Genomic DNA, 20,579 nt, shown 5'->3' with positions numbered 1-20,579 from the left:
GACGCCACCCTACGTAAACCCGTACACACGCGAGTGCACGTGCAGCGGAGTCAGCTGTGCCTGATATACGCAACTACGTGCGTTACCAGTGTGAGAGCCAAGCAGCCAGGACGGAGAGAATAAAAGGAGGAGAAGGGTGAGTGGAAATGGGGGTAGATGGGGGGGGGGTGAGGATAACACACCAGGAGGGTAGAGGGCCACAATGGCACGTCTGCTCAGGTGGAGTTCTATGCTGGCATACCTGTTGCTCTTCACTGCATGCGTTTCTGGTGGTCATAACGGCTCTACTATCAAGAGCGCGTTTGCGCAGGTGCGTGTGATAGCGTCGTCCGTGGTTACACACACCGACAAACACACGTGCGGATAGACCACGTTTACCTCGTCCCGCATAGCACGTCGCGTAGGAGGAAGGGGGGATCGCGGCGGATAGAAGCCACACATCTGCGTTGCCCCTCATTCGCTTGCATCGTTATTCTTTTCTTTAGAGGTAAATGAGAAGCACAGGAGGGTGTGCACAAAAGGAGGAGGCAAAGAAAAATTCGTATGAGAATGGCACATCCCATCAATGCCAGTAAACAGACGTACACACGCACGCACAGAGCACGAGGAAGTCCTGCTCAGCCTCTTAACGGAGACGGCGGGCCTCCCGCTCGGTTTCCATGAGGGAGAGCATGTCGTTCTCCTTGCATGGGCCCTTCACGTTGCGCACGATCGTGCGGTTGTAGTCCGGGGATCCGGCCTCAGCCATCAGGCGCACGCGCACCTGGGTCACGTTGCCGCGAGAGCCGGTGCGGCCCAGAACCTTGATGATCAAGCCAACCTGGGCCTGGTCCGTACCCTGGGCCACGACCTCCTCAGTCTTCTTGTTGTCCTTCTTCGAATCAGCCATGATGCACGTATATGGGCTGCAGGATGTGGCGAGCGGGTTGCGCTGGGTTGATTGTGGTAGCAGAAATCGAAAGTGGGTGTAAGGTAGCAGGTGCGAGAGAAGTTCCAATACGTATGAGAAGTAGAGAGGCAGGGAGGAAAGAGAGAGATGATGCAGCATGACACGTGATGGAGGAGGTCGGGTAATGGAAGGGGAAAGGGGGCTCGCTCAGTAGACGTGTGTATGTGTGTTGGTGGACGAGATAGGGAGACGGAAAGGGGGAGAGAAGTGGCACCTGTAGCTGCACCGTTTCCCTTGCTCATGTCTATTTCCCCACTCACTCACAACAAGCACGGACCGGCACAAGCGCCGTGGAAATCGAACTACAATAGACGAAAAATGCACGCAGGGGTAGAGACATGAGAGGGCGAGTGCGGGTGCGCATGCGAGATGAGCTGTGGGGTTCCCTTATGCCTAGTTCCACGAAGGGAGTGAAAGAAGCACTTAAACACCGCCACCGATGCATCCGAGCCTCAGCTCGATTTCTTCGTTTTGGCGTTTTTTCTTTGTAGGAAATCATGAGAATGAGAAAGAGAAACAAAGTGAAGTGCAGTGCTGTTTGCACACGCACGTGGATGCTGCTGCTGCTGCTAAGACACCTGCCATGATTTTAACGGAGACGGCGGGCCTCCCGCTCGGTTTCCATGAGGGAGAGCATGTCGTTCTCCTTGCATGGGCCCTTCACGTTGCGCACGATCGTGCGGTTGTAGTCCGGGGATCCGGCCTCAGCCATCAGGCGCACGCGCACCTGGGTCACGTTGCCGCGAGAGCCGGTGCGGCCCAGAACCTTGATGATCAAGCCAACCTGGGCCTGGTCCGTACCCTGGGCCACGACCTCCTCAGTCTTCTTGTTGTCCTTCTTCGAATCAGCCATGGTGCTCTAATATGCAGCTTGTGTGTGTGAGTGAGTGCGTTGTTGTGGTGACGATTATCAAAGAAATTTCAAAGGGAGATCAGAGGAGGAGAAAGAGAGAGGGCAAGGTAGGGGGGGAACCAAGACCCAGGACGGACATCACCCATGGAAGGCCGCAGGCGTGAATGTCGTGCGGGGCTGTTCCCCACACCAATTCTTGAGTGGGGTGCACACAAGTGATGGGAGAGGGAATAGGGAGTCAACATACATGTGCCACACCCGAGGCGCTTTAGTCTCCTTTTAGAGTAGATTTTCATTCTTTCACCCCCACCCACATTAACAGCGCGGCTACCATTCATGCGGAGCCTGATGGCCTGGAAAAAAAAACTGATACGACATTCGTTGTGTGTTTCAACAAAGGGGTGCTAGCGAAGGGGGTGCGCGGAGGACTCGGTGCGGTATCTTCAGGGGTGGGTTGGGACGAGGCGAACAAGCTTCTGCACGTGTGTGTGTGTGTGTGTGTGTGTGTGTGTGTGTACATAAGAGGCGTCAGGAGCCACAATCAAAGAGGGCACAACACACCATCTTTCCTTTTTTTTTTCCTTGCGTAGTATCGCCCAAACCCTCAGGAATCAAGGCAACAGCCCTGATCATCTTGACCCTTCCCCTATCGTCCACCTCGCTGTCCTCACGCCACTTCACCATCGCACAGAGGGAGATAAGGAGGGAAAAAGGGTCGGCGCATTGTGAAGGGGAGGGCAGGGTTGATGGAATGCTGAGAGAGCACGAAGAGTGTGACCATGAGGAGGAGAGGGAAATGCGCAGGCATACGACTGATGGACCTGTGAAAAGGCCACAAGCACAGAGTAATATTGATGTGACAAGAAGAAAAAGGAAAAAACCCCAGCGATAAGAGGAGGAGGGGCCAGTGGTACACGCGACAACGCCCCGCTGCTGCGCGCATGCCTGAGCGGCCTCGGAACGCAGCGGCTGGCAGACTTCCTTTTGATGGGGTTTTCTGTGCTTTTCTTTCGTTGTTCCACTGCATGCGAGCGCGTCGTGTGAGTGAGAGTCCTTTCTTCGCTTCCTCACTCACGCGGATTCGTGTGTCACCTGCGTCTAGCTATGCTTGCAGCGACTGTAACAGCTGGCTCACCAAGGTCTGACGGTGCTTGGCGTCCATGCCAAGAGCGCAGCGCGTAATGTCGTTCGCACCAGGGCATTTGACTTCGTGAAAGACATAGGTGCGGAGGTAGCAGTACGTGAAGAGGCCCATGAGGCCCTGGCAGTCCATGCGGTCCGTCATACCGCCGTGACCGGGGATGAGGTCGCCGAAGTCCTTGAGCTTGAAGGCGCGCTTCAGCCCGCTTGCGAAGAAGCCGCCAAATGGGGCGAGGAGCGACGCAAACGTCCCCAGCACGATGGCGTGCTTCTGTGCTGGGGAGACGAGAAAGGTCTTCAACATACCCCCCGAGACCTGCTGCACCCACTGCGGAAAGGCAACCTCCTCCTGGAAGAAGACGGGGTTGCGGATGCACTGGGTGTTGACGGCGTTGGTGAAGCCCACGGCGGGGCAGTACATCTGTGGAAAGTAGCTCAGGAAGCCGCAGAACCAGAAGGACCAAATGACGGTGAAGAGGAACGCGCCGAGGAACCCCTCCACGGTCTTCTTCGGTGACAAGGACAGCAGCTTTTTTCGCCCGAAACACTTGCCGAATATATAAGCCCAAATATCGTTGTTGACGACACAGCTCACTGGCAGCAGGAACCAGATCATGCCGCGCACCATGTTACGCATTTCTCCAGCAAACTGCACCTGAGAGAACATCAGCATCATTGCCGTCCATGTAAACTGGATGAACTGGTAGCGGTACATTCCCTTGCGCAGGCTCAACACGAAGATAACCAGCCCCAGCATGACGCAGCAGAAGAACACGAAAGGAAGGAGGTCGTACACTTTTTCAAACCAGGCAAAGGTGTTTTGCAGTGGTTCACGATTGCAAGAGACACTCACGAAGATGTAGGAGACAACGAAGAAGTACCACTTGATGAAGAGCACTGACGGCAGCTGACGCTCCTTGCGTGCCCGTTGGTTGATCCGGGTTACCTCGTAGAACATGGTGGTCTCAATCACGAAGAGTAGGAAGAGACCAAAGCGAATACCGACAGAAATCCAACCAAGAAAAACGTACGCCATGAGAATCGTAAAGACGGTGCGGTTGATAATGTCCTTGTATCCCACCTTCTTGCTGTCGGCTGCTGACGTGCTGGTGGTGGCGGGGTGGCTGGTACCGGTGGCAACATCCCCCGTACTCGGCTTGTCCGTTGCCATGGTGCCGTCCACAGCTGGGCTCCAATTACCCCCGGTGGGGATGAGCGGGAGCAGAACGACTCGCTCCTTCTTTTCCTTTGGCATTCTATGAGAGCAGTGGGTGGGTGAGTGTTTGTGTGTGTGTGTGTGGAATGAGCGTGATGGAAGAAAGTGAGCGCAGTGTTCGTTGTGCTGTCCAAAGGTTGGTAAGCTTTTACCTTCCCAGTCGGTATTTTGTATGTTGTTGTTCAGGCGTTCTAATCAATAGAAGCAAAGGTATGCGCACGTGCTTACAAGCAAGCACGTGCGAGACACGGATGACTGACGCTACAGCCGCCAGTGATTAGGCAGAGAAACGTTTTGTGTAGAGTAGATGCTTACGTGTGTGTGTGTGTGTTCGTTTGTTTCTGTCGGTAGTGTTTGTGCTGGCTTGTCTTGTAGGAGAGCAGATGAGCTGCAGACGTATCGAAGAGCCTGCAGTTTTTCGTTTTCCCCCTTTTTCCGAGAAAGCGCAGAACCGACCCAGCCGTGACGGTAGTGTGAAGCGTTTGTGAAGAAAAGCCACCTTAGCGGGAAAGAGCGGGGAGAACCAACAAGAGGGATGGGGGTGGGCTAGGAGACTGAGGGTATGTATAGACTGCACGTGCACCCACGGTGCAGAAGAAAATAAGCTAAACACAACAACAAGGGCACAAGGCAGCTATGTGTCTCTCAGAGAATAGGATGAACCTGAACAAGTGGTGTGATGCACCGAGCTTCCCCACCCCAGTGATCAAAAGGCAGATCAATAAATGAATAAGCGGAAGAGAGGGCCAGGGAGAGTGAGTGGAAATGCAGATATGTATGTGAGGTGGAGACAGAGGCAAGGTAAACGCCACACACCAGCAAGCATGCATTGGCTGCTTCTTTCATTTTTATTCCTCGATGCCGTGATGAAGGACTGCCAGACAACGTTCTTTCGCTCGCGCATCTTCACGAGTCAGATGCCCATTCATGAGTCATCTACATTGCCGCTGCCTCCCTTTCGCTCTCTCCTTTGTTCCTGTATCGTGCATATCCATGTGCGGAGAGAGACGCAGATGATGGAAGACGGCTGCTGATGGCTAGGGGAAAGGGAGGAGAGGTGGAGGGGTGGGAGAATCAGGTGATGGTCTTGTGCTATTTTTTGCTTTGTTGCTTCACGTTCCTGCCCACTACGTTGGGCACACAAGCGTATACACACTTGATAACGTAGAGAGATGGCCCTCTCCTCGTGGAAGACGGAGAACTGCCCCATGTGTGGGGAGCCTCTACTCGAAGCCGTTTGAATGGCGTCTTCTCTGCCTTCCTTTTCGCTCCCTTGAGTCTCACTGGCATAGAACTAGAGGCAGATGGAAAGAATGAGCGAGAAGGAAACCAAGAAGAGCAAGAAATGGCATCTCAGCTGAAGGCCACAGAGGAGGGGGAGGGAGAGAGAACGGGGTCACTGCGAACGGGGGGGAGTTGAAACGGCAACAAAAGAGTTGCTCCCATGTTTTTTGCGAAGGCAAGTTCTCCACAAATTGAACAGAGGCGGAAAGACTGACGCATCTACACCCATGCACGCAGAGCCACATACTACACACACAGGATAGAGAGAGAGAGCGGGAATGGGGGGGGGGTGGAGGTTAGGGGAGCGCTTTGAATGAAGCAACAGAACGACACGAACAGGGAAAAAGAAGAAAAACAAATGGTGATGCTGGTGCTGAGCAGCCAGATCGAGAGGGTTGATATGTGCGAGTGAATATATATGTGTGTGTGCGCTACAGTGATCATGGTGGTGCTTGGTGTAGCAGCACTTAAACCTTTGCCTGTCGGGATGGATTTGCTGGCGAAGAGCGTTACAGGCACACATGCCAAAACAATGCACTCGGCGGTGGACTTAATTGTTGGTGCACATGTGTGTAAATGTGCAAGTGTAGGTCTGCGTTAAAAATGACCACCACATACAGCCATCCGCACAGATCTACGTTACCTGCACTGTGATTCGTGTCTCTGACGCACACAGGATCCATTTTCCCCCCTTCCCCACCCACGCACACGGACACCGACGCATATAGAGGAAATGCGGAGGCAGGAGGGGCTTAGAAGAGAGGGGGTGGTGGCTGGGATAGACTCAATCTAAAACACGAAAACCAAAAGGCGAAAGAGTAAATAAAAGGAGATGGTCTGGACACACGCAAACAAGCGAGAGAAGACGCATTGTCAAGAGGGAAAGAAGGAAATGAGGGAATGTAAGAGAGAGAGAGAGAGACGTCAACGGCGGCAGAAGAAACACAAAAAACACGAAGATCACCAGAGGGAATAAAGGACAGCCTGAGGAAAGAGAAACCAACAACACGGTAGTACTCGACAGTTTGCTTGATTTTTACTTTTCAGCTTATCCGGTCTTTGGCTCATTAGCTTAAAACGAACGGCTGAGAGAAGAGAGACTTAAGGAGGAGAGGTGAGTAACGAGAGCAACAAAAAGAGAGGAATAACATGCGTGAAAAGATAGAGAACATAGCGAGGGCATGCAACACGTCTTTCGTTTTGTGTTATATTTTAATTTTATACGTGTACACTTGTTGCTCTCTTCTTTTTTTTCCATGGGCTTTCGTTTTTCAGTCGTTGCCCTTTTCTCTTCTAAGACCATTCTCCTTTCTTCGTCAGAATTGAGACCACCTCACCTTCTGGTCATCTCTCTTTCGCTTTCTCCCCTGGTCACTCACTTCAAACTCAGTAGATCATACATAAAGAGGGAGATTGTGTGTGTATCTAATCCATTCCATGTACGCTCATCTTTGATGATGCATCACCACCAGCATCAGCAACACAGTTACACAGACACACACACACACACACACGCACACATACACATAAGCGAAAAACAAAAGAGGAATGAGTGCCCGGTAGAAAGAGCGAGCGAGCGAATCGTTCAGGGGGGGGGGGTAAACAAATGAAAACAACAACAGGAGAGACGCGTGCGAGCATTTCAAAAACAAAGGAGGTCCAAAAAGGGAGCTTCACACATTCCAGGTGTTTGACATTGGCTTAGTCGGCTGAGTGAGAACTCTGTTTGTGCATGTGTGTGTGTGTGTTCGGTTCTGTGCAAGCGTGTATGTGAGCATGTGCACATGCAACTTCATTTACACTGAGGGAGCGCTGAAAGACGCGATTCACAGCAAAAATGAAGGACAAGAACAACAGTCAAAACAAAGACCTACAGAAATTCATTAGACAGAGACACACTGATAAAGGTGCGCACGCTGAGACGCACAACACACACGCCCACCCACCCAAAAAGAAGAATTAGACAAGCCCATAAATGCTTACACGAACGAAGGAAGAAACAAACAAGTGCACACGAAGAAGAGGCGCAATCGCATTACATACGCGACACACACACACAAAGAAAAGAAAAGCGACTGAAGCAGAGAAGACACGCAGTTGTGTGTAAGTGCACTTTTTTCTCGAGGTCCATCAACGTCTCTCTTTTTTTCTCCTTTCGAGGTGACGCGTGCTTCTTCGCACGGTTTTAGACATTTGACGCGTGTGCGCCTTGTGTGTGATATGCACAGACGTTCTCCGTTATCATTTGCTTAGTGGTTACTGAGTCGCTCGCATACACACATACACACACAGAGAGAGAGGGAGAGAGAGAAGTGCCTGTCTATTGATACAGGTGTAATAGATTTGGCGTACAAAACACGACAGAAGGAGGTAACAAAGGGAGAGGAGGGGGAAGCCGCAAAAAGAGAGAAATGAAAGGGAAAGGACGAGAGAGCAGTTAGTACGCTACACCTCACATGGACACCCACACACACTGAAGATGTGTGTGTATGTGGGTGTGGGTGCCAAAAAGAGTGAGAAAGAGAAAGGGGAAAACAGAAAGGGGGCTGCAGCGCGATGCGCTTTTGTTTTCCCCACCCCACACCACACCACAAGTGCCCCTCGCCGTTTTGCTCCATCACATCTCCTCCGATCCTTCGATTTCTTCCCTTTTGCTTCAGTATTCCCTAATGAACTTCCCCGCCCTACTCCGCCCTGGGCTTTTTTCCCTCTCCCACTTCCAATGGCGACCCCATCCCGCATCAAGTCTGTGGATGGCACACCCACCCACACGAGAACAGAAAAATAGGAGGCGCTCGAGGAAGAGGAGAAGACTCAAGGACGAAGAACGGAGGAGACGAAGCAGAACGAGAAAGCGGAGCCAGAACCGAGATGGCATTCATGCAAACCACGGAAAGACAGCAACAAGGGCAGCTCCCCTCCCCCAAATGAAGCAGCAGCAGCAAAAAAAAAAAGAGAGAGCAAAGCAAAGGGAGGGAAGGGCATAGGGAGAGAGGGACGCGCTTAGATGCAGATATTTACGTACGAGCGACACACAGGGAGGGAGAGGAAGAGGAGGGGGCTCCTTCTGCACTTCTGTTGACTGTATGCATCCTTCTTGGTCCTGCCACTGCGCATGCATGTGTGAGTCCGTCCACGATTAAAAACCGCAGCGACGCTTTAGCTCTTTCTTCATCATCACCGTCTCGTTGTCGCCGGTCGTCAATATCGACGCGTTCTCCACGGCGCGGCGGCCGAGGTAGTGGATTGTCTCTTTCACGGGACCGTACGGCACGTACTTGTAGACCTGAAAACCGGCGCGGGCGAGAGGCACAGTCAGATTGTCCCGCATCCCAAACAGTTGCCCGAAGGATACGCGAGACTCGATACCCGGCCGCTTCAAGACGCTGGCCGTGATGACCTCTAGGGACTCCTTGTTGTGGGTGCCAAAGAAGACTTCGTGCTTCTTCGTTGGCTGCGCCTCGAATGTGTCGAAGATGCGTTTCGCGGCGGCATTGTAGCACTTGTTCGTCTCCTCGTAGGTGGACCAGATGGGGCTGGTGTAGCCGTACTGGGCCGCCGTCGCGCGCTCTTGTACAATGTAGGCTCCACGCACGATCTTGCCGCCCCACTGGAAGTTCATGTGGCGAGCACGAACGAGGTCGTTGTCAATGCGGTCCTCTGCGTACGTCAGGTAGCACTGGTATGTGTTGTACACCACCGGTAGATCTGTGTTGTAGGTCTTCTGTAGGGTTGCCACGATCGCATCGATGGCCAGCTGATAAAAGGTCTGCTCTGCGTCGACAAGCATGCGGACATTGAGCTCCTTCGCCGTGGAGGCGATCAACGAGAGTCGGTTGTTGACATTTTTCCACAGCTCCTTCTCCTTTGCACTCATCTGCGGGAGTCCCTCAATGAGCGCCTGCTGCACCGGCGTCGGCTCCAGGGCGATGAGGGCATTCGTCAGCATCTCCTTGTACTCAAAGTAGTTCACCTTGCCCGCCTTGCGGGGGTCCAGCGCCGCCGTAATCTCCTCGAACTGGGTGTCCGAGAGCTTGTTGGCGGGATTATACTTATCAAATCCGGCGCGCAGCTGGTCGTAGGTGATGAAGAGCTGGTGCTTGCGGTTCACACCCATGACGACGCGACATTCCTCCAGCTTCAGTAACTCCTCATTCGTGAAGTGTTTGCACCAGCTTTGATGGACGGACATGAGCAGCGCCGATACGCGGGCAAGGAGCTGTGGGTCACACATGCCCGTCACCTTAACGGCAGTCACGCCGGCGGCGTTTCGCGGGCTGTACAGCGAGGCGTGCATGATGCTCATCATGTAGAGCTTCATGTTTTCGTCAAAGAACCCCTCGTCCATTGGGTAGTGGACGTTGGGCTTCGCTACAATGCTAGACATTGAAATATCGGGGCCGGACGCCACACCTGGCTCCGGTGCGAAGCCCTCCGTGTCCGCTTCCGCTGCGTAGTCGAGCACAGCACCGATGTTGTTGCGGGAAAGTTTGTGCACCGTGTCGCGCAACTCCTGGTCGTTCTCGCCCGCGCAGAAGTAGTTGTAGAAGGACTTCTTGACGAGGAAGTCATATGTCAACTTGCTGCCAAGGATCTTCTCCACGTGCTTCATCAGCGACACCGAGTTCGTTGCCAAACAGTTTACGCTGCACAGGCGAAGCACCACCAACGCCTTGATCAAGTACCATGTCGAGCGCTGGCGGTAGGTCGTGTCGTCGTTGAAGTTTGGCAGCTTCAGCAGCTTGTCTTTTTGCATCATTGCAGTGGAGTGGCGGGCCGCGCCTGCATGTGTTACCGCGGCCGGTGACAGAGGGAAGAAGCGACGCATTTTTTTTTGGGGGGAAGGTGACGGGCGGGCGACTAACGGATATGACAGCGTCGGGTATGACGAGAAGAGATGAGGCGGTGAGAGCACAGACACAGACACAGCAGGAAAGAGAAAGCAAGGCGACTGGCTGCCTAAAACTGAACGTTTCCTCGTTTCGTTTTTTTTTCCCCTTTTTCGTCGGGAGGGGGACGGGTTAATATTAACAGTGCGGCGTGTCGAACAAAAACAAGAGCGAGAGGGTCGCAGTGGTGGTGGTGGGAGACACACTGAGTCACACACACACACACACACACACACACACACACACACACACACACACACACACACACTCAAGCACACGCACACGCACACGCACACGCTTCTACGTCAATGATGATACAAGGGCAGAAGAAGGGAGACGACACAACACCAAGGCAAGACAAATTCACTCATGTAAATCTTTTGTCTGAAAAGGAGGGTAGCGAAGGAGAGAGCAAGAGAGTACGTGCGACATCTGCTCCCCCCGAGTTTAGGTAGGGCCGCGTACATTTTTGTGTGTATGGTGTATAGACGCATCGTAGAGACACGGAAACTCAGAACGCATGGTAGCGCACCAAGCGAAAATCACAGAGGAGGGGGATATAGAGAGGGTTGAGATGAGCCAAGGATGGGGGCGGTGGTGGCGAGGGGTGGGGGGGGGGGGCGGAGTCTGCTTCCTAAGTTGCCGCTCTTTTCCTTTAAGTTGTTTTTTTCTATATTTCCACAGCTGTAAAGAGGAGCGCATGTCCTGCCCAGCGATAAGGAAAGGAAAACACGAAGCACAGGTACACACACTGAAAGAGAGAGGCAGCCATAGACTGTGTCCGTTACACTTTTGAGTTCTTTGTTGTTGTTGTTGCGCTTCCCCTCGTTCCTCTGATATCGAATAGCTATACATTGAAAGGGCACCTCCCCTCATTCCAACACGAAGAAGATCTGGTAGAGGTGGTGAGGGTGAATGAGTATGGCAGAGGAGCAGAGCGAGAGGGGGGCGGAAGGGCGGGATTGCAGTGGTCTTGATGGGAGGAGTTTGTCGGTAGAAAAGGGGAACGGCGGCGCGTGTTTCCTACCGAGAAGGTCTAGGAGCGTTGCAAGAGGAGCGCGTGTGTTGGCATTTATGTGCGTCCACTCGGATTCCTTGCGGCACTACTTGTGCCTCCGTGCGCAGATCACCATCCTCCAAAAAAGTGCCAGTACGCACTGAACAGGCTGAAATACTACATGAAATTGGTTCGAACCTTCCAAAGTTCCTCCTTGAGCGCTGTATCCACAGCCAAGTCGTCACACGACATCGGCGCTCCAGAGATGGGGCAGACATCGTAGTACTGCAGATAGTCCATGATGGCGTCTTCGTCGAAGAGGTAGCCGGTGGATGACAACACCGGGGCCGAGCGAATCAATGAGTGGGAGAGAGAACATATGTACTGGACGGGGATCGTTCTCGGGGGTGGGCCTTTCCGCCAGCGTGACAAGTCCACCTGGTGAGCAGAAGTCGACTCGTACGCGTCTGCCGTGTTGTTGCTGCTCTCTCCAGAGGAGGAATCACTGACCAAATCAAGGGCGTCGAGTTGCACCTGAGCCTGCTCCTGCGCCGCCGCTGTTGTGGTCGTTGCGCGCTGCACCAGGAGGTGAAAGCGTTTCTGAAGACGCGCTTGTCGTGAACCGCGGCGGCGAAGGTGCCTTGAGGGTGCTCTGCCACGGCTGCGAGTGCGCCCGCCGCCTCCCTTTCCTCGTCTGCGGCTCAAGCTTCGCTGGCTCTGGTTGCCACAACCTCGTCTTCGTTGACGAAGTGGGCCGTCGGCAGTACTACACCCCGCGGCGAGAGGCGATGGCGGTGGGGCGGTGGTGTCCACGCGAAATACGCACCGCAGTGCGTCATATGACGGACTGCTGATGTCAAGCTGGCGGCTACGGTTCTTGGGATTGCTGAGGCTGCAAGCAACATAGTGTTTGCCACCGGAGTCGAGGACGCTTTCCCACATCTTTAGTAACGGCGCCACAGCATCGCTGGAGTTCGAGTTTACGACGAGGCGCACCAGCTGTGCCACCAGCTCAGCAGATGTGCGCGGGTCTTCAATGCAGCAGCTTTCTATCATGGCGACGGAGCGGTCTGTGAGTGCCACCAGTACGTGGCTATTCTTGACCCAAAACTGGTGACATTCGCCGCTGTGGTACGTCAATGTTGCCGCGACTGCCACCGTCTGCACGAGTAGAGACCCTTCTCCAGGTAGGGATACCTGTGGTCTGCACAAGACGCTCAGGAGAGGGCCGCATACCTTGCTGAGGAGCCCGCAACGGCACAGCGCCTTGCGCAGAACGAGCGCATATTGGTCTGTCAGTGTCAGCAGACTTTGGAGAAGCAGGAGGTGGTTGCGCAACAAGGACAATGCCATTACCCCAGTCTCCCCGTCACCGTCGCTGTGGCCGCAGTTGCTAGGCGATGCTAGATGTTCGCCGAGGGCACGCGACAGGTACGTACTCATGGGATCAAAGAAGTTGTACGCCACAAGGTGGGAGATGAGCTGGCCGACGTGGTGGCGAAACGGGCCAGAGAGGGTGCTCATCGAAACGCTACCAGTGGACTGCAAGAGCGTCCTTTTCGCGTTGCTGCCGATCCCTAGGCTTGAGTGCAGCTCCTCATATGTAGTCCAGAACGTAAGCCCGCGAAGGAGCTCGACGAGGCGGGTGACCAGATGAAGCTGGTAGAGTCCGGAGGCGGCGGCGGACACTCCTGGAAGGGCCCCGCACACGCTTCCGTAGCAGAACACCAGTACTTCCACCGTGCTCTCGACGTCGGCACCAATGAAATCTACGAGATCGGACGACTTCATCCTCGACTCTGCCGAGGCCACCATGACGAGAACCAGCTGAGACAGGAAGCTGAGGTTTTCGGTCGTCTCGTACGTGGTATTGCTGCGATGCCCCACATGCGATGCTGCCAGTTCAGAGATGCTCAGCGTTGCCATAGACTCCACCTGTATGTTGTGCGCCTCTATAAGTGCAGAAATGATTTTGCGGTGCGACACCTCTCTACATAGGAGGAGGCACAACCGAATGCACTGAGATGTGCCTTCTAGGGAAGTGAGGGCCGTAAGGGTGGCGGAGAGCTTGCGGAAGAGCGCGTGGGACGGCGACAGAGCCTCAGAGGTTGAGGTGAAAAGCCCAATGAGGGCTTGCAGCTGTGCTGCCGTGAGCTCGTCCCGCGCGTCACCCTGCACGATGCTCTCTACGAGTGCTTCCATTGCAGTCAGTCCGGTGTTCTTCTACCCGATAGGCCCACCCTATGAAATTACTAAAGGCGAAAGAGCGAGAAAAGGAAAAGAGTGTCGACGAATGTTTGGTGTGGCAGGCGTCAGGGGGACAATATGAACGAACAGACAGACAGACGGGGGGAGGGGGGGGGCGCGACGAATACGGACGGCGGGCCCTTTTTTCGTTCCGGCCTCGGTTTTCCCCCGCCCCATCCGCGGAAGACTCAGAGGAAAAAAAAAGCCAAAGGCAAAGGAAAATTCGTTGGACACGCACAGGAAGAGAGGAAGAGAGAGAGAGCACCTTTTTCCTTGTTTGGTGATGCGCTTCTTCGTCGGTTTTGTCTTCCCTTTCAAGAGGGGCAGATAGCAGAGATAGTGGGCTGTACGCCTACGCGTGCGCACAGCCAGCGAATTCTTCTCTTTTGCCATCCAATGACACACATGCTCCGCTGGGTGATTATGCGGGGAGGGAGAGAGTGATGAAGGGAGCGATGGAGAGACGGAGAGTGAGTGACCAACTCGAAGACGCGACGAGGCGAGGTGAAACAACTTATCAACCACAACGAGAAGGGGATGGTGGTTGCGTGCGTCCACAGCAGGAGAGTTACAGCTCCTAGCAGCACGCCATCCACAAGGGCATCGTTACCACTGTGCAACATGCAGTCATAGCACCATGTGAGAAACACAGATGTGAGGGAGGGAGGCCAAGAGATTCTGTCCTAGACAAGCCATTTGCTGACACCCACAGACACACCGATAGGGAAGCACACACCTCTATCTGCCTTCCTCTTTTTTTATCGCTTGTGTTTAGTGGTCGTACATCTACATGCTTGTATGTGGGTGCAACGCGGCTTTGCTAATCAGGTCTTCCACTTTCCCCTTTCCTCTTATTTGGAAAGTAGGTAGCCAGAAGCGTCCCCACAGACACCCCCTATCGAGTGGACACACTTGTCCTTGTGACACTGGGGGAGCAATACAGGGCCGTGGAAACGGGAAACGCAGGAGCAGGGGGTAAGAGACGCACGGGACGCGAGTGTAGAGAGAAAAGGCGGCAGCCACATCCCCTGCACGCCATTGCAAAGACAAAGAAAATACCTTTTGAAGGCGTAAGAAGACGTACACGAAGCACAACAACGTTCCATCTCTCGTTTACCATGAGGATCTACACATAACCACTCGACTTCCCTCCTCTCACACACGGATGCGCAGATGCATCTTACCACTCACCGCCGCTGATACGGTCCACCTCTCAAGAGACGAGCAAGCCGTGTTGTCGAAAGATAACGGAGGAGAAAATTCGAGAAAAAGTGAGCGGGTGTCGGGAAAAGCAAGTGAAGTGAGAGAATGGAGACAGCGGCAAGTGCAGAAAGAAAAAGTGCATACAAGCCCCTCCTCCGTCGCCATCTGGGGCGCGGTATCCACCACGGCGGCTTGCTTCTCTGCACACTAGCGGAAGCGTCAGCCGGAGGTGAAGCTCGAAGACGACTCCGATAGTCGTGCGATACCTTGTGCTTCTTATCTTTCTTCAGTTTGTCGTGCTTGTTCTACTGATGACCGTACGCAGGCGGCTGCAGATACCCAGGACTCATGGGGTGAGCGGGAAGTGGCCTTGTGGTTGCGGGTATCCGTGCCGGAGAGCTGGCGAGTACTGTGCCGCAGGAAGGGAGTCCTGAGGATACGGGGCGCGTGGGTACGAGGGTTGAGGGTACTGCCCCGGAGGGTAGGCTCCTTGCGGATACTGGCCCCCTCGATAGGGCGCCTGAGCGTACATGCCCGGGGTGTATGCCATGTTTGCCTGCTGCTGACACTACTGTGATGGCGGTTGGCCGTGTTCGAGTGGCTGTGGCTGCATCTGAAGGAGGAAGAATGAAAAGCGGCACCACGAAACAAGAACGTAAAGCCAAGAGAACTCAAAGAGAGAGAGAGAGATGAGAGAGCGAAAAATGAGCAGAACCCGCTGAAAGAAAATCGAAGGTCGAGGGGTTATTGAGGGTCAATGCCAAGTGGGTGAGAAGTGTGCATTTCTGCGCATGCGAGAGTGCCTGTGAGGAGATGTAAGGTGATTGTAAATAGGAGTTGGAAGAGTGGGTCAGCAGAAGGAAGGGGTCATGCATGGCACCGGCGCGAGTAGCAGACACACAGGTTGGTGGCTGCACTGCCTATTATATGACCTGCACAAGAGTTGCCTCTCCATCTTCTATTTTAGTGAAAGGGGCAGCGGCATCAGCAGAAAGAAGAGGTTTCTCACGCACAAGACACGTATGGGCCTTTCCCCATATCCACGTATGTAAAAGAGATCCTCTGAATTGCTTCTTTGATGGTTGTTTTACCGTCAACGTGTCCACTCTGCCCTAGAGCATGAGTCAACCTTCCCCTCTACCCGACCTGTCACACGCCCATTGCGTGGTGCAATGCAGCTGTAGACACACGCCCAGCGGCTGGCGCGAAGCAGCCGAAGATCCATGCACTACTGCAGTGCGCCGACCCAGTCATCTCAGCACGGCCCCTGCCCCAAACCACATCCACTCTCCCCTCATCATGTGAATGACGCAAACGTGCTCACTGTCGCAGATCGCGCCGACGCAACGCCACGCGCGACCTGACCACCGACAGCAGTAGGGGTGAGTTTCCCTGACCTCCCAGCACCACAGGTGCTTGGCCCTGTCACCGCCAGAGGTGGCGCGGCATTGGCAGGGATGGGGGTGGGCTGCTGCCTGGCTTCCTCACGCCGCAGGGTGGGAGCGCAGGACGCTGGATGCCACGCGCTGAGGTGGCCAGCGTCATCATGGTTCACACGTTGATGGGAAAGGTGAGGGAAAGACGCCGCGATGGAGGGAGTAGTGTAGAAGAGAGAGGTGCCTATACAAAAATGACATGGGAGAAGCGAAGCGGAGATGTGATGGTGATAGTCAAACACAAAAAGGACAGAAGTAAAATGGCAAAAGAGGAAGCAAAGGGAACAGTACATATACACGTCCGTACGAAGCCGAAAAAAAAACACCTGGGAGAGACACATACCCCCCCTCCCCCACCCCCACCCCCCACACACACATACGCGCAAAGAAGACCGATGTCCAGAAAGAGCGGTAAGTCCACACACGAGGGAGGGGGAGGGGGAGGGGGAGGGGTACAGTTCCGCATGTGCCACTTCAAGAGACGTATGAGCGTGGTGTGGTATGCCTTAAGCAAAAGAGCACTTCTCTCTGTCTGTCTGTCTGTCTGTCTCTCTCTCTTTCTGTGAGTCTCTTCTCCCCCCTTCCCTTCAGCAGAAGAACGTTTTGTCTTCCTTTTTTTTGTTTTCCCTCGTCGTCGTGGTGTTCACGAACACACAAACACACAATCGGACAGACGAAAAAAAAAACGTATGGCGGGTGGAGAGAGGAAGAGAGAGAGTGTGGGGGAGGCGGGGAGGCGGCGGGGGAAGGGAAGAAAAAGCGAACCAAGAAAGAAAGAAAGAAAAAGGAAATGACGTCGAACAGATGTGTTCGCTGCTGCTTTTCTTATTATTGCGTCCCCATCGCCGCTCTCCATTTCCTTTTCCGCCGCAACGCCTCCTCAGCCTCTTCGGCTCTTTTTCATGCGCCTCGGCACCAAGTTGGTCTTTGCAAGAGACACAAGCACCCCCCACCCCCCACAGACACACACACAGACAAATGCATGCATGCCTTGTATCCAGGAGCGGTACACTGCCGACTAAGTGTTCCATTGCCCACACTCTCTCCGATTCGTATCTATTTCATCGCACCGTTTGCCCTTTTCCCCCTCTTTACCAAAAAGTAAACAGAGAAATGGAATAGGGGGGCCTGGTGGTGGCGGGGGCAGCGAAGGTGTATGTGTGTGGACAACATGATAAGGGAGGAAGACGCGGGTGCGTGGGTGAGATGGGGAGGATGAGGTACGGAGTGTAGGAGCGAGTATGACCACGCCGCTTGTTGTGGGAGGAGAAGGGGTGAGGAGGAGGGAGGAAGAGGAAGTGTCTACCAACGGAAAGCAAAAAGGAATCAGAAGAGCAACAGGAAAAAAAGGCATAACACGAATGAACAGATAGCGAAAGCGGAATGGATATGGACATGCGAAGCTAAGAGATGGAGCGGATATGCTGCAACAACAAAATCAAGTTAAAAAGCGAGGAATGTGCGTGTGTGTGCGTGTGGCGAGTACGCCACCGCAACGATACATGACACAGAAAGATGTAAGGAAGAAGGGGTCGAGAGAGAGAAGAGCACAGAAACAAGAGGCGGACGAAAAGCGGAGCATACGAGTGCACAGAAGTAACGTTTTCCCCGAAACGGCAGTGACGATAAACATACATACAAAACTGAGGGACACACAGTGAGGTGAAGAGAGAGAGAGAGGCATATAGACACCAAGGAACACGACATCTACGTCAACCAAGCGAAACAAACGCACACGCGTACAGCCATTCTTTTCCGATTCGATCGGCTTCTTTTTCTCTTGTGGCTGTTCCGCATGTGATAGTGGCGCTGCGCGTGTTCCTGGTACGTACGTCAGTGTGTATATGTGTCGTTATGTTCATATGATAAGACAGGGATTGCAAACAGCAAAGAAAAGAGACGAACTAGCTGTGTACGGGTGAGTGTGTGTGAAAAGGGTAATATCATTCTTTTCTTTCGCACCCTAGGGCCACATGTTTAAGTTATACGGACTCGGTATACATTGCCGTAGTTGTCTCCGCAAACCATTGTGTCGCCTACAAAGATTGACGTCGTGTATACGCTGGAGCGCATCTGGATATCAATGATGCTTTCTTCCATCTCCGCAGCATCGCAGTCCAGCACATGCATCTGTCCGACCGAGTTGAAGCAGAAGAGCAAGTTGCAGTGTTCCTGTGACGCGAACACAGCTGTTGTCCACAGTACCTCATCCGCAGACCTTGGCGTCGCGACCACGACACTACTGAATATTCTGACGGAAGAGAAGTCCGTCCCATCCCACACGATGATCTTCCGCTCACAGCAGGTGAGTAACATGCTATCATCCGCATTGAAAGAGGCTTTCCACACCAGCGACTCATGTCCGGTAAGTTGCGCAACGAGTTGTAGATTTTTGGCATTGGCGATGTACGCGCATTGGTCGCAACTACGGGAGAAGGCAACGACGTCGTTCTTGGTGCTCTGCGTTGCGAGCGCTACAATGACTCCAGGGGTCTTACACGGGATATGGGGCAGTACTGCCCGTATCTTAGCCTTGGAAGCCGTGATTCTCCGCACAAGGTTATCCTGACACCCGCTGAAGACAAACTGGCTGTCACAACTCACCGCAACTGCCGTGACGATTCCCGGGTGCTCGGAGAAGCTGCACTCCAGTCCAACCGTGTGATCCCACGAGACCATGAAGTTGTCTCGTGCTGCCGTCATAACATGCTTTCGATCAGGAGAGAAGATAATGCTTAGCAGCGGCCCTTGATGACCCACAAGCCGTCGCACCTCAGCGCCGTTGCTTATCATGTACACGTGCGCCACACTGTCGTGCCGGTGCGCCACAGCGTACAGCTTGCCATCCGGTGAGAGGGCGATGCACTTAATTCGGCTCGACTGGCTACACAGGTTCGTCACCTCGATGCCGTGCATATGGATATCGTTGAGGGCCGTCAGGTGATGAGCATCTTTCTGTGCTGTTTGTTGAGCAGAGAGACTTCCAAGGGTATCACACATGGCGTCGTTCCTCGTACTGGTGGGATTCGACTGGGTCGGCTTTGGCTCATTGCGATCCGCCTGCAAGCAGTCCCCTCCACTTTCTGTGTTGATTAAGAAGGAGACAAACTCGCTTTCGCTAAGGTAACCGTCCTTGTCGTGATCGGCTGCTGTCATCATCACCGTGGTAGAGGTGCGGTTCGCATCGTTGAAGAGAGAATTCGTCAGTTGCATGCTCGACACTTTCCCCATGCCCTGTGAGTCAACTATAGAAAAGATGCGCTTAAGATAGTCCTTCTTGGCTTCGTCTTCGTGGGGAGGCGCGACGTCATTCAGCTGCGAGTAGATATCGTTCAAGGTACTGCTCAGTTGTCGTCCTCTGTTCCCAATGCGAGTCCCCTTTCCTGCAGCCCCCTGTGCAGACCTCACTTCATCATCTTTGTTCGTCAGCTGCAGGTCATCGAGCAAGGATACCTTCTCTGCAGACAAAGATAGCCGCTCAATACTAATGCGTTGAAGAATAGCGATGGAGAAAGATCTCTGCTCATGCAGCATGCCATTTACTCTATCATGCATGGGCTGCTTATCCTGCTGCTGCAGGTTCGACCAGACATGGTAGTCATAGTTAGAAAATGGCATGTCAGAGCTAAAAGACGGTAGTTCAGCTGTTAAGAAGGCACATGGTGTTTCCTTGAGTAAAGATAGCGGCAGTGCAGTGTGCATAGCACTCGTCGACGCCGTTGGCGCGGGGTCAGCTACGACGACCGATTGGCGGGCGAGACAGACCCCCATTGTCGCTGTAGTGCGGCGATACCCTCAAGCAAACGTGCCAGAGAAAGTGGGGAGGTGTATGCATTGATGCGGAAGTGTGAGTGTGGCATCACAGGCGAAGAGACACGCATCCACACATAAGATAATGGCAACAGCAGCAGGAATAGGAAGAGGGATTTAGAGAAGGAAAAGAGTCATGGGAAGGTAGAAGAGGGAGGGGTGCGCAGATCAGAAAGCAACAAAACTGCAAGTGCATACAGGCCGTGTGCGTGGGTTTGTGCGTAGTTGCGCCTCTTTTCGACCAGAACTTCAATCTAGAGGACAGGGCGAAGAAAGAGCCCTGTCCAAGACACGTGCTGGTGCGTGCGTGTGGGGAGTGGAGAAGGGGCCCGTATCCAAAGCACATCTTCAAAGGTCGAAAGGATAGTGTGTGTGTGTGTGTGTGCGTGGGGGGGGGGGAGAAAACAAACTGTCAACTCTACATCAGCGTCGGCAGGGGAGAGTAGCAGCAGAATCGCCCTTCTTGTCACGCCAGCCGTTGTGTTAATGCAAGCGTCGGTGCTTCCTCTGCAGTAGAGCAGTTCGTCCACTCTTCCTTCGCCCCCTCCCCCCCCT

At 53.7% G+C, this 20,579-nt stretch overlaps 6 protein-coding genes across 6 annotated transcripts, besides 1 other annotated feature; all 6 read right to left on the bottom strand.

Moving 5' to 3' along the window:
* Positions 1–625: 625 nt before the first annotated feature.
* Positions 626–889, bottom strand: S33-2 (40S ribosomal protein S33, putative; the record flags this gene model as incomplete). Its single annotated transcript, XM_010701680.1, has 1 exon — positions 626–889. The coding sequence occupies one exon, from the start codon at positions 887–889 to the stop codon at positions 626–628; it is 264 nt and encodes an 87-aa protein (XP_010699982.1).
* Positions 890–1,538: 649 nt separating this feature from the next.
* Positions 1,539–1,802, bottom strand: S33-1 (40S ribosomal protein S33, putative; the record flags this gene model as incomplete). Its single annotated transcript, XM_010701679.1, has 1 exon — positions 1,539–1,802. The coding sequence occupies one exon, from the start codon at positions 1,800–1,802 to the stop codon at positions 1,539–1,541; it is 264 nt and encodes an 87-aa protein (XP_010699981.1).
* Positions 1,803–2,904: 1,102 nt separating this feature from the next.
* LPMP_261600 (cdp-diacylglycerol synthetase-like protein) lies at positions 2,905–4,197 on the bottom strand (the record flags this gene model as incomplete). The annotated part of the gene is made up of 1 exon (XM_010701678.1): positions 2,905–4,197. One exon carries the CDS (start codon positions 4,195–4,197, stop codon positions 2,905–2,907), a length of 1,293 nt encoding a protein of 430 aa, XP_010699980.1.
* Positions 4,198–8,581: 4,384 nt separating this feature from the next.
* On the bottom strand, positions 8,582–10,270 carry LPMP_261590 (proline oxidase, mitochondrial precursor-like protein; the record flags this gene model as incomplete). Its single annotated transcript, XM_010701677.1, has 1 exon — positions 8,582–10,270. One exon carries the CDS (start codon positions 10,268–10,270, stop codon positions 8,582–8,584), a length of 1,689 nt encoding a protein of 562 aa, XP_010699979.1.
* A 1,235-nt stretch (positions 10,271–11,505) lies between these two features.
* Positions 11,506–13,530, bottom strand: LPMP_261580 (hypothetical protein; the record flags this gene model as incomplete). Its single annotated transcript, XM_010701676.1, has 1 exon — positions 11,506–13,530. The coding sequence occupies one exon, from the start codon at positions 13,528–13,530 to the stop codon at positions 11,506–11,508; it is 2,025 nt and encodes a 674-aa protein (XP_010699978.1).
* A 2,341-nt stretch (positions 13,531–15,871) lies between these two features.
* Positions 15,872–16,328: a repeat region.
* Positions 16,329–18,191: 1,863 nt separating this feature from the next.
* Positions 18,192–19,832, bottom strand: LPMP_261570 (hypothetical protein; the record flags this gene model as incomplete). Its single annotated transcript, XM_010701675.1, has 1 exon — positions 18,192–19,832. One exon carries the CDS (start codon positions 19,830–19,832, stop codon positions 18,192–18,194), a length of 1,641 nt encoding a protein of 546 aa, XP_010699977.1.
* Positions 19,833–20,579: the final 747 nt, after the last annotated feature.

Source organism: Leishmania panamensis (genome assembly GCF_000755165.1).
Source record: "Leishmania panamensis strain MHOM/PA/94/PSC-1 chromosome 26 sequence".
NCBI classification, from domain to species: Eukaryota; Euglenozoa; class Kinetoplastea; order Trypanosomatida; family Trypanosomatidae; genus Leishmania; species Leishmania panamensis.
The sequence above is the reverse complement of the archived record's forward strand: the minus strand, read 5'-3'. Positions and strand labels throughout refer to the sequence as shown.